The sequence below is a fragment of the Delphinus delphis genome, chromosome 2, assembly GCF_949987515.2.
Source record: "Delphinus delphis chromosome 2, mDelDel1.2, whole genome shotgun sequence".
In the NCBI taxonomy this organism is placed as follows: Eukaryota; Metazoa; Chordata; class Mammalia; order Artiodactyla; family Delphinidae; genus Delphinus; species Delphinus delphis.
In genome coordinates this window covers 98,333,397-98,349,589 of record NC_082684.1, presented here as the reverse complement: position 1 = coordinate 98,349,589, position 16,193 = coordinate 98,333,397, and the positions used below count along the sequence as shown (strand labels likewise).

The 16,193-nt window shown below is 48.3% G+C and overlaps 1 protein-coding gene across 3 annotated transcripts in view; it reads right to left on the bottom strand.

Annotated features, from left to right (window-relative positions):
• The window catches only part of DIP2C (disco interacting protein 2 homolog C), a 359,853-nt gene extending 344,473 nt beyond the window's left edge, over positions 1-15,380 (bottom strand). For all 3 annotated transcript variants that reach the window (XM_060005263.1, XM_060005260.1, XM_060005261.1), the window contains exon 1: positions 15,150-15,380. In XM_060005263.1, coding sequence (XP_059861246.1) covers positions 15,150-15,234 — 85 coding nt within the window. In that variant the 5' untranslated portion in view covers positions 15,235-15,380. The remainder of the gene's footprint in view (positions 1-15,149) is intronic.
• Between the last annotated feature and the right edge of the window lie 813 nt (positions 15,381-16,193).

Below are 16,193 nucleotides of genomic sequence, written 5' to 3'. Positions count from 1 at the left end.
TGGTACTTTTTTCATGGAAAAAAAAGTGGGAAGGGGATAAATGGTAACTATGTAATCTAGAACAAGATTTTGAATTGTACAAGTCCACTAATGATACCATCTAGTAGGGAAAATATTTTTTAAAGTTCCAGAAAACTTTACAGTATATGAGTAAGCTTTTCAGAAGAAAAACATAACACAGTTGTTCAGAAGATTCTGAGTTTTCCCTAAAAACTCTGTAGAATCTACATCTTGACCCCTGTGTGATAAGGCGTGGGATGATGGCCCACCACCCATGAAACTCTGCCTCTCCCTCAAGGAAGCCCTGAGCAGGCCTCACACCACTTCCCTGGAAAACCGTCAACCACAGGAACCGGGTAAAATGTGTGAGAGTCAAATAAAAACAAGAGCTGAGCTTCTCTCTTACAGGATCTAATGCCAGGAACAGTCCATAAAGCTGACCCTGGACTCAGCATCCCTGGTCCCTGAACACAATCTGCTGGTACAGGTCAGCAGTGGGATGCAAATCCCTCACAGAAGCCGCTTTCCTCCCTCCGTAGAGGCTCGGGCTCCACCTCAGCTTTGACGCAGGGCTTGAACTTTTAAGGACCCGCAGTTACCACCTGAGGCTGGCAGACATCTGGCATCACCGCCCCCATCGCTGCTGTGCATCCCAACTCCAGGCGGGATGCGGGAGGTAAGCCTAGCTCTTAGCATCCTTCCTCCCCTGCATTAATGGGGGGGGGGGGCGGGTAATATGTATTTAAAATAAAAGTTCACATAACACAATTCTGGATTTCATTTTTCTTCAAACCGGCCACCTGTGCACAATTATTCTTTTTGTACCTACTGGGAAAGTTGAAAATAAAGCCTAGGACACAATTACCTATCCCCAAATGCTCCCAGAGTCAAGACTAAACCAGAATTTCCTACCGTCTACTTCTTTTCCTTCCACTCTGATACCCTTGTACCAAGAAATGTACGATAACCTTCAAGTGGGTGGAGAGGCCCCAGGGTCCCACAGGTTGGCCAGCTGCCCTGGACTTGCCTGGAGACCCACACCCCTGCCCCGCCCAAGACCGTCAGTCATTCAGAAGGTGGGAGCTGGGGCAGGGAGTCAGCCTCCCAGGTGACTGCAGTAAACTGCCTGTTTTCCGCAGGAAAGAACCAACAGATGGTAAAACAGAGCCCGGCCGTCCGCGTGCTGGCCACACCTGTGCAAGTTTCAAGGGCAGTGACAGTCGCAAGCTGAACTGGCTTTCCTCAGGTGGCTGCCGGGCTGTGCGAGGGCCGTGGCCTCGGGTGCCAGGACACCGTCTGGCTGCGGTCTGGTCAGGGGGGCTGGGGGAAGGTGCCTAGGCTAAGGCACGTGGTCAGACCCATCATGCTCCCCCAGGCCCACAAGACAAGGGGAAGCCCCCAGCCAGGAACCACCCCTGCGGTCATGTCTGCCTGAGAAGCACTGTGCTCCCCACATTGGAAACAGCCAGGGGGCTCGCTCCCAGGCCACGGGCAAGGGTCCCAAAGGAAAAATGGGGAGGGGGACAGGACACACGCAGAAATAAAAACAATCACTCACATGTGCGTTTGAGAAGCAGGAAAGGTACCGGTGCCATCATTCCACTAGGCTCAGTGCCCGAGCCCCTGGCCCCAGCCCCACAGCTCAGCCAGAGCAGTCAGGCCGGGAGTAGCCAGGCTGCGAGCAGGGTCGGAATGGCCCACCCCAAACACAGGTGCTCCAGGCACAATGAGGGAAGGGCCGCCCCCCAGCATCCAGCCGCTCCCTCCTCGGCACTCAGAACCCTCCTTGCTGAGACCACTCACTGGGTGTCTGAGTGCACACGGCCTCGAAGTAAATCCTTCTCAATTATTTGTCTATCGATACTGAGCTTCCCACTGGCTTCCATCCTATCTCCTGGATTATAAAAACAGCTGTCGCCACTCCCATAGTTCCCAAGAGACCCTCGCTCAATAAATTGCAAATGAAATAAATGCTTAAGGAACAGAACAATTCAAAAGCTCTCATGTGGCAAAAACAATCCCTAACTTTGGAATCAAATGTGATTGAATCAGTTAGATATATGTGTGTATGTTTGCACCTACACACACACGCACACACACACACTCTTCCACCTAAATACACACCAGCAAGGGGGTGGGGCATGTCAGCCACTTAAAAGTCCACTATATTTGGTGTTAAATAGTGAACAACAAATAATATGGAAAAGTTATTCCATCTAAATCCCCAGAGAGTATTTTTATTGTAAAGTAATTTATCCTCTTAAAATAAGCAAGTATCTCCTTTAGGAACTGTAGACACTCTAAGTAAAACACAGAAAACAGTATAAGCACAGCTTTCAAAGTATGACAAAAACCAGATGCTTTTTTCAAAAAGGTCATCAAACATCCAAACCGAACACACCCTAATTTTCAGCTGCTGTTCAGATGAAAGCATCTTTGTTGTCCACTTGTGAGTGATAATAATACTGTAATCAGTTTTACATTTCATACCCACCTCAATGTGAGGTACTTCCAAACAAAGGCCAGAATTCTCAGGGCCACCACAGGAGCAAAAACAATCCACACTCAAATGACAGGGAAACTATTTATGTGGCAACATGTGATTTCTTATTTATAGAGCTCTGTTAATTATTTTGCATATAAGCAGTGTTGAACCAGGCCTGCAGAGTTTGAGTACACATGGGCTGAGTGGAGTAATTGGTGGGGCAGAGAAAGGTCAGCCCAACCCCACAAAAAACAATTAAAATTTCCACAGACAGTCCACAAAACGGGTGATATTTAGGCAATAGAAAGTTCATTTAGAGGTGTAGAGGTGTCTTGCTCAAAAAAAAAAAAAGTCATTTCCACAGGTTATCAAAAATTCACAGCAGTCAGGACCCCACCACACACACACACATCCACCATATATTGAGGGTCTGGGGGTGAAAGACAACAAAATAGAAGAAGGATGGAGGGAGAAGAAAGGAAAGAATGTGAGTGAAAGGGATGACCAGTAGGGACTCAGAATTGAGAACAACGTGAAAAACGGGAATTAAATATACGACTGTATGGTTATCATCTCAGAGAAACCAAGAGTTAGTCTAAGTTACAATGTTATCACTCCGAGCCTACAGCCCATCTTCTGGATCGGATTCATATTATGAAAAAATCAAAAAATAGTTAATTCACAATGCAGTGAAATGATTCAGCCATAGATAACCAAATTACTTATAATCCACTAAAAGTCAAATTGTATCATTTTTAAAGATTGGGCTAGGGCTTCCCTGGTGGCGCAGTGGTTGAGAGTCTGCCTGCTGATGCAGGGGACACGGGTTCGTGCCCCGGTCCGGGAAGATCCCACATGCCGTGGAGCGGCTGGGCCCGTGAGCCATGGCTGCTGAGCCTGCGCATCTGGAGCCTGTGCTCTGCAACGGGAGAGGCCACAACAGTCAGAGGCACACGTACCACAAAAAAAAAAAAAAAAGATTGGGCTATTATGCAGATAACGGGCAGCTTTAGGTTTAAAACAAGCTGGAAATGATCTTGTTTCCCTTAATTCTATCAGCATAGGCCCAGCTAGGCCAAGACTGATGGCTTTCACAGCTAATAGAACAGGTGTGATCATAAATACATGAAAATGATCTGGAGACAGAATAATCCATGTTCTCTGTTTAAGCTAGTCATGGGATTTCCGATAAGTGGGTGAAACATTCACACTTCTTACAAGAAAATCATGGCAAATACATAGTACACAAAACCATCTTTGTTCTGGGATTTATTTATTTAATATAACACAGAATGTATTCAGGGCTTCCCGATACTAGAACATCTACCTTTATTAATGAGGAGCTACCGGTTTTCTGACCAAGTTGTCAGTGTCCAAAAGCACTATTTAAACAGTCCATCTTATAGCAAAAAGGCATGATACATGCACACACATACAAGTACCATCTTGGACACACTTGTATTCAAATTTCTGGTGCAAATGGAAATAATCAGGGAACGGAGAGGGTATAAACTAGTGAGAATAAAGATGGATGCTCTAGAAAATTCCTGAGACAATATCCCAGGGTGACCATGTCACACAAAAATCTTATCCACTTTATACATGGTCATTCCTGCCAACACTTACCTGGATTAAGATTTTTTTATTTACATAAAAGAAAGGAGACATAGATTTGTCCTAACAAGATCCTCTAATCACTAGATTATTTTACAATTATGAGTAATCACTAAATAGCTTCCACTCAAGGAACAAAAAATAAAATAACAGGGCTTCCTGGTGGCGCAGTGGTTGAGAGTCCACCTGCCGATGCAGGGGACACGGGTTCGTGCCCCGGTCCGGGAAGATCCCACATGTCACGGAGCGGCTGGGCCCGTGAGCCATGGCCGCTGAGCCTGCGTGTCCGGAGCCTGTGCTCAGCAACGGGAGAGGCCACAACAGTGAGAGGTCCGCGTACCGCAGAAAAAAAAAAAGGTAATCTATGTAAGATACCTAATGCAGTGCTTAGCACACGTGAACAATCCGTGAGTAGTGGCCTGAGACATGTAAGCATCCTCCCCCATAAACAGAGATAACAGACTTTGTTCACGCCAAAAAAGACATCAATTTGCAACATCTGATTTAAAAATCCGAGTTATGCACTGTCCGCTCCTACTGACACGACTCCGGTTCTCTGGGGACCAGAGATGAGGGTGGATCACATCCATTAGACGTGGTCTGCATCCCTGCAAGGCCTGGAGAAGGTCAGACAGGCACTCCACTTCGAATAAAAGCACTCTACATAAAAGACCTAAGATTGATTGCCTTGTAAGTGATTGGTGGCGGCTTAACCATGATCGCCATCATCCTGGTTAGTAATAGGGAGCTTTGAGAGAGGTCACTCTTGCAGAGACACTGAAGAGGTTATTCCTGGAACCTCATGTAGAATATTTTTCCCAGAAACAACACAAGAACTAACAGCATCGTCTCTTGACCAAAACGATTAAGATTTCAGATAAGCCATATCATATCCAGCCTCCTGATTCTAAAGGATGCTGTTCCGGGGCTTCCCTGGTGGCGCAGTGGTTAAGAATACGCCTGCCAATGCAGGGGACACGGCTTTGAGCCTTGGTCCGGGAAGATCCCACATGCCGCGGGGCAACTAAGCCCATGCACCACAACTCTAGAGCCCGCGAGCCACAACTACTGAGCTCTCACACCTCGAGCCCATGCTCCCCAACAACAGAAGCCACTGCAATGAGAAGCCCACGCACCGCAACGAAGAGTAGCCCTCACTCGCCACAACTAGAGAAAGCCCGCGCGCAGCAACAAAGACACAACTCAGTCAAAAAAAAAATTTTTTTTCATAAATAAAGGATGTTCATCTTCCATGAGAAACAAAAAAATTTCAAACATACAGAAAACAGAGTTGTACAGAGAACACCCATATATTCATCCCCTAGATGACAGATTCGATCTTAAATGCAAAGTTTAGGGGCAGCCAGCTAAGAAAACGTGCAGCATAAGCCTCCACCCGTTACAACCACATGCAAGGGAAATTCGTCTGATTTCCTCACTGACTTGGAACAGGCTGCTGGGGAGGGCGCTGCCCACGGCCCACACTCCCGAGAGCACCCAAGACTCCACAGAGCTCCTGCTGCTGATCTCACAGGAGAAGACAGGATCCCCATCATGCTTCAAAAGAAAGCAGCTCGGTGGTTCAGTTCACTCGTGATGGTGAAAATGTGTCGGGAAGCCAAGATTCTAGGCTCGTGATGAGTTTCTGATCATTTGAAGTCTCCTCATCTATATAGAGAAGCTAATGTCATTTCCTTAGAAAATATTTTCAAAGGACTAAAAAAAGGTCAATATGAAAGCAGCTAAAAGCTATAAGGCACCATGAGATGTATAAGCTTTATTTCATATCTTTGTTTCAAGGAATGCTAGTGTTCTAAATACTGCTCCCCACCCCACATCATCTTTCAAGAACTAGTGATAGTGATCAAACCTGCCCTATGACCCCAATGACAGTCAGCCTGTGAGCTTTCCATCTGTGGTAGGCACCCCCAACAGCAGATGCCCATCACCCGAGGAATGGCAGCCCATCCAAGGAACCTCTGCCCACGTTCCTTCCCCATGGCTTTGCTCCTCTGTATCCACGGGAGACAGAATATTGTACAACACTTTCAGAAAGCCTGTTTTACTCAGACACTTTCCATAAAGGGCAGATTTCATCCAGAATCCTATTTGTGTCAAATTCAACATGTCATGAAGGAAACAGCAAAATCAAGGCTACTTTCTTCCCCGTGTCCCAGGCCAGATCTTCCTAATACCAGGAAAGAAATTCTAAAATACCAACAGCCATTAGAAAATCCTTTACTGGTATGGTAGCTAAATAATAATTCGCCACCATCTAAAACAGGGAGGCAGAATTCTACTTCCTTTTCGTATTAATTTATGTACAAGTAACAGAAATTCTCGAAGTCTGAACTCTGATATCAACAGCAAAATAACCCCAAGCGCTATTTCTCATTTGGCCCAGGTCAATGTTGTGCTTGGTGGGGGAAGCCTAGCCCCACCATTTGCAATAAGACTATATTCACTTGAGCTAAAAGCAAAATGAAACAACAAAACCCACCCAGACACCAAGTCTCAGGCTGACAGAATTTCCCTACAGGACAGGCACTGCAACAGTAACTTGTAAGCATGAAGTACATTATAATGTACCTTAGTAACATATAATGTACCTTAGTAACATTAGTAACATAATGTACCTTAGTAACATTATAATGTACCTTAGTAACATTAGTAACAAAGTTTCCACCCTGGCAAGTTGATACACTATTTCCTTGGGTTTAAGTAGGTGGTTGGTTTTTGTTTTTGTTTTTTTTAAGATATTTTTTGATGTGGACCATTTTTAAAGTCTTTATTGAACTTGTTACAACATTGTTTCTGTTTATGTTTTGGTTTTTGGCCGGGAGGCATGTGGGATCTTAGCTCCCTGACCAGGGATTTAACCTGCACCCCCTGCACTGGAAGGCTAAGTCTTAACCACTGGACCGCCAGGGAAGTCCCTAAATAGGTGTATTTTAATGACTTAAGTTTAATGGAATTGCACCCTTGCTTAAAGAGCTCCTTAAAGACTACTTTATATTACTAAATCTCAACAGCCTTCAAGCATCCATCACGTTCATCAAAACAAGAAAAAACAAAAGATATTTCGAAGCCCAATGATGCTCACTTAAGCTATCCTGAAGTACAGCTCCACCTTAGTACTTGGTGTTACTCTTAAGTTGTTTTTACACGTAACTGAAGCCATAACTTCTGTGATACCATTAAATTCACAGCGGGGGCAGGGGGGGCTTCAAACTATCTCTGGTTTTTATTTTAAAAGAAGCAGCTTATGAAAGTCGATAAGAAAAAGATCCCACTCACTCACAAACCCACACGGCACTCAACTGACATAACTGCCAGGGTGATCGTAAACGATAAAAGCCCAGGATCTGTTACAGGTGTTGGGCGGGGGGCACAGAGCCCCGGGTCCGCTGCCACGGTGAGCCCTGGCTCTGACCTGGCCTCTCAGAGCTGCCCAGCCTCACGCAATCCCACCTATGTGGCCTGTTGGGTAGCATCCACGTGCACTTGTCTCAGGACAGGACACGGGGGCATGACGAGAGGGGTGCCAGCTCAGTCCCTCTCCACACACGCTGAGGGCAGGGGGACACACACCTCCAGGAGGACACTTCCCACAGTCACAGCGGTGGAGCTCTGTGTTTCATCCTGGGGGCACTGTGGTGAGGGGACTGCAGGAGATGGTCAGGCCCTTCCTCCACGAAGCTCTGGAACAACTCTGATTGGAGGTCCACACATGGTCCTGAGATTCGATGATTACAGCCTAAAAGGACGTCCTTCCGGACACACCTGCACTTGAATCTGACCTAGGACACTTTTCCCCAACTATTCTCTTGAAAAGTAAAGGGGCTGAAAAAGGGATTCCAGGAATATTGACACAAAGAGTCCACCAGAAAGGAAGTTTTATCTTTAAAAAAAAAAAAAAAGAGGCATTGCAGCTCTGAAGCTATCCTAGCACAGGGTAAGTGCCCAGATAGCATCTATTAAGAGGTGCACCCTCCAAGCACAGGAAAGTGAAAGTGCTTTCCCGCACCCGGGCCTATGCCGTCTCTCCACTGCTTTGCTCCGAAGGCCACTGTAACTCAAATCACCTGGATAAACTGGGGAGGCGGCGGGAGGGCAGGGAACTCTGTCCCAGTGACAGCACCTCAGAGGGAAACTGCAGGGCTGGATATTTATGGAGCAGATACTGTGACTCTGCCTCGCTGACCCCCACCACCATCCCAAAGGCAGAGTTCCTAACCCTATCTGACAGCCGAGGACACCAGAACTGGGAGAGCCTGGTGGCTTATCCGGGGTGATGCCACGACTGCAGAGCCCCGGACAGGCCCTCCCAACGTAGGAAAATCCATAGAAAGACTTCTCAGTGGACACTCACATGAGAATCTCAAGATCTTCACACAAATCTCCAAACAGGATTTAGAAAAAGACCCAAAGAGGTTCAAGAAGCACAGAAGAAGGTCACGTACAAGTTAAACACGGATTTTTGTGCTTTCAGTGCCCACTGCACCAAATCCAGCCCCTCAGACCGATGGCTCCAGAGTGAACCTGTCCTTCCTAAAGCAACTGGCCAACTCCAGATTTCACCCCTTCCTGTCCCCTGACAGCATCAGGCTCTGCGACTGCTCTTATCCTTCTGTGACGGTTTATAAGCTATATTTTGTCAGGTATTGTGACACTGACATAACTGGATGTGCTCTATTTGCAATAATGCATGTAATCTCCATTTATCTACTTTATTCATAAAGACCCAGAATCTCCTGATAAGGTTAATTAGTAACAACACAGTTTACATTTCTGTTTTCATTTCAGGTAAACTGGCCAGGAAGCGCTTCCTTAGAGAGCTGGTCAGCTAGACCCACGCCACCTGCATCTTCACAGGGACATGACTCTGGGCTTGGCCAGGAAGGGGACAGGGCTCGATGTGGAGGTCTGTGTTCTTCCCGAGAGTGAAGCGGTCCGGACATGTGGCTCTGCCGACTCGAGGGAGTGGCAGCAACAAAGCCACGACGGCGGATTAAGACCTGCCTCGTGGAAACTGAGATGTGTGGGCCTCTCCCCACTAAAGCTTAACATGTTTTATAAACTCCTGACACATGGCAAGCTGCACTGGTAAGACACATGGTCAGAACACGAGAGACTCACTTTTCTGGTTTTAATTAGACACTCAGGACCGAGTGTCCAGCAGGGAACTGCCTTCCTCCTTGGCCAGAGGCTCAGACCTGAGGCTGGTGGGTGTGAAGCCGCCCACAACAAAGAGGGGACATATTTACATATGAGTTTTTTAACTTCATAATTTTAAAATGTTAGAGTATTCCTCTAATTAAAAAACTAGAATATGTGACTTGACTAACCAGATAATTCAGTAAAAAAAAAAAATTAATTGTGCATAATTGCAGACAAATATCTAAGGAATTGCTCTCGCTGGTGCCGACAGAACTAGTTTGGATCTGACCCGCAGTCTTCAATCTTTTCATGAGGACACAGAAAGAGTTTCCAACTTAATAAGCAAAAAAAAAAAAAAATATTTAAAACCAGCAGCCCAGAAGAAAAAGATCTATTTAACCCACTATCAATCACAGAATCTCTCAGTCCTCGCTATCTTCGGTCGTTTTTTCCCGGATTTTTTAAACCTACTGCACGAAGCATTTGGTAAAGAACCACCTCAATTTGTGATTCTCAGCACAGAGAGCACATTTCATTCTCCACGACATTCAACAGCAACAGAACTAAAGAGCAACCTCCCCAGCCCCCCACCCCACAAAAGAAGGCTGCTTGTCATGTTGACTTTTACAGCTCAATATCTTAGCCTTTCCCACTTTATTTGTCTTAAGGGCTTATGAACATTAACACCCTGCTGGGTCCTGAAGAAAGTGCCATATACGTACAAACCTGACGCCTATGTTCTTCTCCCCCCAGCTGGGGTTCTCAATTAGATCCTCCCCTTTGAGAGCGCTATTTATTATCAAGAACAAACGGATGCAACTGCTTCTTTTGAGACGTGACAAGGTTTTGACCCCCTCAGCAGAACACAGCACTGGCAATGATAGTAGGTAACTTTCGTAGGGCACACGAAAAGCTCGTGAAAGAAGGAAAATGAACACGGGCAACCTTGAAAGTAGAGACATACAAACGGAGAGACCGGAGAACAGGAACAGTAAACAGTGGCCAGAGCCCATCGCATCCCCTGAGGTGCCTTCCGTGTACCAGGATAAACAATGATGTGCGACACCAAGCCAATAACTGCAGGTGAGCATCTGCTTTTAGTCAGGTACCTGAGTAATTATGAGAATCTTAATATGACTAGGATTTGAACTGGTGAGTCAGTCTATATACATGACATCAAAATGAAGATTATCCAATACATTCTCTTTGCAATTCAGAAGAACGCTACAACTCATCCCATAAATCACTGCTTTAAAAGAAAAAAATCAGCTCTAAAAAAAGAGACAACCCATGTGAAAAAGGCTGGGAGGAGGAAGGCAAAAAGTGACTCATATCATCCAACAGCTTGTAGCCTCCAAACCATAACAAGAATATAAAGCCAGTGGGCCCAGAATGAAACAAAATAGAGTCGTTGTTACAGCTGTGACCTCACAGCATTCAGCTCTGAGCATGACTACAGCACCACAAAGATCTTTTGAGCATTGGGAGCAACCTTACACATCAGTGCCTCTAATGTGTGCCTTTAATTTCCTGGCTAAATTTGACATCTATATTTATTCATCAAGAAAAGAACATTCAAATTTAACTATTTTCATAACTCTGAATAACTCTTAAAATTCAAGTCCACACATTTCACATCCCACACATATCAATGCTGCCATTTTGTACATATTTTTAATTCAGATAACAATCTTTTAGATTTATCAAGCCAAGTAGTCCATTTCATTCACCACAATACGTACAGCTACTGGGGCAGCTTTGAGACGATGTGACAGAGTGAACAGGATGTACAGCTACTGGGGGCAGCGTTGAGACGATGTGACAGACCGAACAGGTTTTCTTAACAACGGTGAGGTCTGATCCCCGGTGGAGTGGCTCAGCTATTCCCTGAATCTGCTGACCCCTTCCCTCCTCCCCTCCCAATGACAACAAATTATCAACAAGACTCTAGAAGAAAGTATTTTTTCACACATTTGCTTTCCAGAGTCCACTATTTCCTTTCAATGAGAACATTTGGGTTGCATTAGAGACAGCAGGTCTCCTCTCCCGGACCCTGGAAGGTGGTCCCAGGCTTCAGTTTGGGCGGCCACCTCTGCAGCCACAGGGACCTCCAAGAAAAGCACAGGGGCTGATGGGGACAGAACTGACGTTCTAGAGCTAAGCGTATCTGCTATATTGTGCTGGAAGCCCTGAAAATGCCACACACACCCAAATCTACAAACCTTCCAACTGGCCATCTCTTTAAGATTTTACTCTGGTGACAGGATTATGCCAGCTGCATGTGAATTGCTCACCTGCAATTTAAAAAATCACTGGTTCCTTGATCAACACAAAGAACGACAGCATGCACCTCCTTCCTTGAGTAGTTTCACACTTACTAGAAAATGTTAAGTTGGACTCGAGTACAGAACATAACTAATAGTTGCAGTAATTCTGTACCTTACAAACTGAGTAACTCCCATAAGCAAGAGTTAGGAAGTTAGTAAACACACTCACAATTCAAAAGCCACAAAGTAGAAAGCTAACGGGCTTCTCTTCTGCAAACACCAAACAGTTTTCACAGGCTACATACATCACGAGGCAATTTCCCAAAGTCCTACCAAAATAAGAATTCAACCACTCCTGAAACAGTGGGATGATATCGTCTACAGGTGCAAGTCCAGGGTGTGTACAGCCCAGGACACAAGCCGTCAGTTAACACAGAAACTTATTGCTGAAGTTCAATCAACAACTGATTTTTTTTTAAATAAGACATGAGTCTGTCTTTATTGAGAAATTTTGTTTCCTCTCTGCTTTGCCAGTGTTTCCATTTAAAGTTTTTCCTTAAGACAAATAATGTCTATTTACATATTAATGAAACTACTTGGGGGTCCTCTGAAAACCAAATAGAAAAATGCATGATTCCAAAAGGCAAGAATGAAGGGAAGGGAAGGGAAGAAAAAAATGATTCAGGGAAAAGTGTGTGAAGAAAAGAGCCACCGCTACCCCACCTGGCACCCAGCAACCAGCCAGCTCACTGGCTTCCTCTCCATTTCACGTTGAGTCCCAAGAATTCACCAGACCGACAACCCCTGGCTCCACACCAAAGACTACCCGGACCCGTGGATTGGAGGCCATTACTGCCCACAGGAGGGGCAGCCACCACATCTCCCCACAGAAATCTCCTGTTCTTTGCTGGCACCAGATCTGCAGGGAGAGCAGCCCAGTTTTCCCCCAAGAGGGAAGCACTGGGTAGCAACAGACAGTGGAAAGAAAAGAGGAGGCAACCAGCAGGGCAGGAAAGTGAAAATCTGACTTCTGCAGCCAAGAAGTCAATCTGCAACCCTCCACCAAACAGTGACCCATAAAATAAAATAACCTAAGTGTCTGTAGCAGCACGAGCAGACAGTGCAAACCAAAACTGGACCGGCATCTACTAATCTAGATAAGATATACAACCATTAACAGCTGGCAGGCCATATAGGAACTTTGAAAGAGGAGTCTACTCTTTTTTCAACCTACATTATGTGCTTAAAATGGAATTGTTTTCCCATGCTCCTTTGTAGGAAGTGAGCACTGGAACGTCCACACGTTTCCACAGTATGTTCTGATATTTTAATAAAACGATGAAGACTAATTTAAAGAATTCTCTCCACATGAATCCTGATTGAAGATAAAATATGAAAGCAATATGCTTAAATAACTGGGCATTAAAAGCTGTTTTAACTTTTCACTTTGAAAGTGGCTATGTTGGGGGATTTTAAGTTCTAAAATGTAAAGAGGCACAGATTTCTGATCCCTCCATTCTTTGGTTGCTATTAAGCAATACTGGAAAACAAGTTGATTCATCTAATTTAAGACAGTAAAACGACTCTACGTAGTCACAAGACACAAAATTCCAAATGACCTTAAAGAGAGACCCAATCGACTCAGCATGGACAAAGCAAGTCAAAGATGACACAGCTAAAGCGGGGAGATGTGGGCTGAGGCTGGGTGGCCAAAGCAACAACCCTCTGACTCTTACTCTTGGGTGAGGCAGCCAGGCCTAGCAGAGTTTAGAGAGAGAGAAAAACAATAATGTGATTCCCATATGCAAACACACACCCCTTTCTCTGCCCAGACACTCAATAAGAAACTCATTAAACCCTTTTTAAAAATCTGTAGGGACACAAGAAATTCACAGAGAACTAGGCTAAGCACACCTTGGTCTAAAGTGGTTTGCCATCCCCTGGACAACAGGGACACATTCTAGGAGTGACTGATGGTGACAGGTGAGTGCAATCTAGCAGGTGAGTGTCCACGTCCACAAGCAGGCACTCCCACCAAGGACCACGCACTGTCCCAGATGTGCAGAAGCAAATGTGAGCCCATCCCAGACCGATGGGGGAGGTGGAGGGCTCCTGGTGAGTTCAGACAGCTTCCCGCTTTGCCAACACAGGTAGGGTACTGACACTTAACACCAGTATAATACAGACATAGCAGAAGTGCTTGTCTGGAGAGAATGCATGAATGATACGGTGTTGTAAATAACACAACTGTGGTGCACAGCTACGGGGGCCTGTAAAGTGAGGGAGAAAAACCCATGTGAACATTGACAAAATCAAAGAACTTGGGCAAATATTTTCCAATGGGCACTTCATCCCTCCAAGCAATCTGTCCACACTGCACACCTTATCCACCAGTGTAAACCTAAGTACTGTTCGCCCAGCTGGGCACTGCACTGAGGTACCAGCAACACCCTCATCATCTACAACCCTTCAGAACAGTGTCTGTTGAGCACAGAGTCCAGGAAACGGTCTCCTCCTATGGGACAGTTGAGCATTACAGAACCCTGCAGAACCCCAAATGTGAAACAGAAACATCTCCAGTCTGTGACATCTGAAAAGACACTTCACCCCAGGCCCCCACCTGTACCCCCTTCTTCGCCCTGAAAGTGTTAAAAAGGAAACCATACGGTCAACACCAGCTTCTCCCTGCTGATGAAAACTGGCACGAATGAATTTACTTTCTGGCTGCCAGCCCCACAAAACCGTTACACACACACACACACAAGTTCACCACTAAACTGCTCCAAATATAAATTCGAGACAAGCCGGCCTATCCCCACCCCACAGTGTATTAGTGGCCTTCCCAGGGTGAGCTGGGTGAATTCTAAATCTATATTAAACATTCAACATTTCGGAACTTCAGTGGGTTGTTTTTTTTTAAGACATAGCAAAATCCGATCTGAAACTTATGACAGCTGAGCACATGATCCCACCATTAAGAGCAAATAAGAAACCGTATATAACACTCCATGAAATCACTGTGGCAAATCTGTCACAAATTCTAAGTATGGGACGATGGGAACGCGCCACAGACCCTGGCCTGAGGGAGGAGGCTTTCCAATTTCACCCAACCTTCGCATCCCAGCGGACGGGAACAATAGTAGTACTATCCCGGTCCAGCCAGGATGCCTCGGACACCGGCGGTCAAACCTCAAGTCCAAAGACAAGTTTCGCATTAGAACGAGGCCCGCGGAGCCTCAGGCCGCGCAACGCGGAACCGCCCCCGGCCCGGCCGCGGTGGGCAGCGCTCGGACGCGCACCAAGGACACGGCCCCGTCCGCCAGGCCGCGCGCGAGGCCGCCCCGGCCCCGCGGCCCGTCCTGCGTCCCGGCTGCGCCCCGGGCCCCGCGGCCCCGTCCTGCGCCCCGGCTGCGCCCCGAGCCCCGCGGCCCCGTCCTGCGCCCCGGCTGCGCCCCCGGCCCCGCGGCCCCGTCCGGCTCCCCAGGGCCCCGGCGCCGGGGCCGCGGCCGACGACGCGGAGCCGCAGGGCGGGGGCCGCGCTCGCACCGCGCCGAGACCCCCGCCCGCCCGCCCGCGCCCCGGCCCCCGTGACAGCGCGGACGGCTGAGCGCGGGGCCTGTTACCTTCCGACAGCTCCAGCTCCAGCTCGGCCAGCCGGGCCCGCACCTCCAGGGGCAGCGCCATGCCTTCCAGGCTGCGGTCCGCCATGCTCGCGACGCCCCCGCCCCAGCCGGCCTCCCTTTGTTCCAGGCCGCGGTCTCGCCGCTCCTCGCGCCCCGCGGACCCGCACCGAGCGGCGGCAGGCCGGGCGGCGGCGCAGCGCGCTCCTCCCCGGTGCCTCCTCCGCGCGGCCCCGGCACGAAGGCCTCGCGCCCGCGCCCGCGCCCCCGTCCCGCCCGGAGCGCGCCCACCGCCGCTCCACCGGGCGGCTCCGCGGCGCGCGCGTGACGGCGAAGAGCGCGCACGGGGCGGGGGCGGCGGGGGCACGCGCTCCGGGGCTGGGCCGGGCGGGGACGCGCACCGGGGACGGAGGGCGGGCCGGCGCAGCGCGCGCTCCCGGGGGCGCGGGGCTCGCACACCGGCACAGCGGGGCCTCCCCCACCCCGGCACGGCCCTCGCCTACCCAGGCCTAAGGCAGAAAAATACCTGCTGGAGCCCCCGGCCTCGGCGTTCCGGGTCTTTGCGGGCTGAATTTTTTTTTTTTTTTTTAATAAATACGTTGTGTGTTGGGGGCGGGAGGTGTAAAAGACAGCGTGGGCTGTGGAAAGAGGAGTAGGCTGGAAGTTCCTAATTCGCGTTGATTTAGGACCTGCCAGCCTGGCCCGGAGGCTACAATCAGTGCCTCTCCCTCGGCTCCGTCTCCCCACCATGAAGGCGGCTAGAGAAGAGATGGGTCACCGAATCTCCACGTTCCCGGTCAGCCCGAGCACGCTCGCCCTGATACCCCGGCCCGTCCTCAGCCCGGGGCTCCGTGTCCTCAGCAGGTCTTCCCGCGCCCTCGCCCGAGGGCCCTACGGCTCGTCCTCCGCGCTTCTCTCTTCCGCCCCCACCGCACCGGTGTCATCTCTGGGGGCATCACCAAACCTGGGCCTCCAGTCCTGACCGTTTGGGGAGGCTAGCTCACCCCTCCGACTGTCCAACTGAATAACGTCACCCAGATGCCCCCA